Raw genomic sequence first — 1,406 nt, 5'->3', positions numbered from 1 at the left:
TATAAGATATTTATAAAAAATATTTCATATATCGTGGAAATACATTTAACAATGAATTCCACGTACAAAAATAATATTTGTCCTATCTGAATTTGTTTTATCCTATTAAAAATTTACAATGTATATTGTTTTTACCAAAAAAATGGAAAAATAAATTATTATCAAAATTACTAGAAATAGGAATATTATACATGGGATAATGTGACATATTATTTATGAATATATAGATGCAACAAATAAATTAAAAAGGAATTGAGTAAAACAAATAGTTACAAGTGTTAAGTAGAACAAACGTTTGTACATTTTTGTTTTGTTTTGTTAGTTTCATATGTTAAATTCACATTGTCCAAAATATCCTAGATGTATATTACATGCTTCTACATTCAAGAGAGTTAGTTGAATTTCATGATTTTGGAACATTAGGAGGATAGAATCCAAAATTCGATTTTAATTGTTCCAAAAAAACAAAAGTAAGAATAGTTTGTGGAGCTAATCTGATAAAAGCAGGTACATAGCCCTAAAATAAAATACTCAATATATTTTCCAGATAGTGTACTTACATGTTCATTTTATAATAGTTTACCTCGACAGGAAAAATCATTACAAAAATAAGCACATTTGAATAGAACATACAGAGACAGCTATTTACATAAAAGTCTTCTACATTTTTGGTATTCATAATTCAGCTAAGTCAATATATTCAATAAAAATAACGTAATAACTATTGTACAATCTATGAATTATAATTGAAAAAGAAAAACTATAAATTAAGAAAGGAAGTAGCAAACTATTTCATGCATAACACAAATTTTAATAACAAATATACATGGACAAATGCTTTAAATATATCATTCTCTAAACTATCAATTAAAACTATCAATTAAAAAAAAAACCAGCCATATTCTAAGATTTCTTTTCCAAGATTGAATTTAATTCAAATGTGTTTATCCAAATCATGATTTCCTCACTGTCGGAGTATTATAAAATAGAAGAAAAATAAAGTAGTAAATAAAGAAACTTACTTTAAAAAATGCTAGTGGTCCAAGTTTACCAGTATACAAAAATAGATGCATTAAATTCTATAAAAGGTTAAATAAGTAAATGAATATTCAATGCATTAATGTTGTGTTGTTAATTCAATTTTATTATAAAAGTTACCTTAAACTCTCCAGGTTTAGCATTCATTGCTCGTGTTTTTAAAACATCCAAAGGTTGTGTAAGAGTCGTAGCTACTGCACCCTTTTATGGAAATACAAATAAGAATAAAATATTAATCAGATGTATGTAGCATAAGTTATTTCAGAATGTTAATGTGAATAACTGCTGTATTATGCAGTAAAAAAAAAAGAAACATTAAGTACAAATTTTACTACTAAAATTAAATTAATGTATTACATTATTATAAA

At 24.0% G+C, this 1,406-nt stretch overlaps 1 protein-coding gene across 1 annotated transcript in view; it reads right to left on the bottom strand.

Annotated features, from left to right (window-relative positions):
* Nucleotides 1-379: 379 nt before the first annotated feature.
* LOC108574885 (mitochondrial dicarboxylate carrier) overlaps nucleotides 380-1,406 on the bottom strand; it is a 3,459-nt gene continuing 2,432 nt past the window's right edge. Inside the window, exons 6-8 of the mRNA XM_017937542.1 lie at nucleotides 1,159-1,239; nucleotides 1,023-1,079; nucleotides 380-517 (exon numbers count right to left, since the gene is read on the bottom strand). Of these exons, the coding sequence (XP_017793031.1) occupies nucleotides 404-517; nucleotides 1,023-1,079; nucleotides 1,159-1,239 (252 nt within the window). The 3' untranslated portion in view covers nucleotides 380-403. The remainder of the gene's footprint in view (nucleotides 518-1,022; nucleotides 1,080-1,158; nucleotides 1,240-1,406) is intronic.

The sequence above is a fragment of the Habropoda laboriosa genome, unplaced genomic scaffold (assembly GCF_001263275.1).
Source record: "Habropoda laboriosa isolate 0110345459 unplaced genomic scaffold, ASM126327v1 scaffold11, whole genome shotgun sequence".
In the NCBI taxonomy this organism is placed as follows: Eukaryota; Metazoa; Arthropoda; class Insecta; order Hymenoptera; family Apidae; genus Habropoda; species Habropoda laboriosa.
This window is presented reverse-complemented; position numbering and strand designations above follow the sequence as displayed.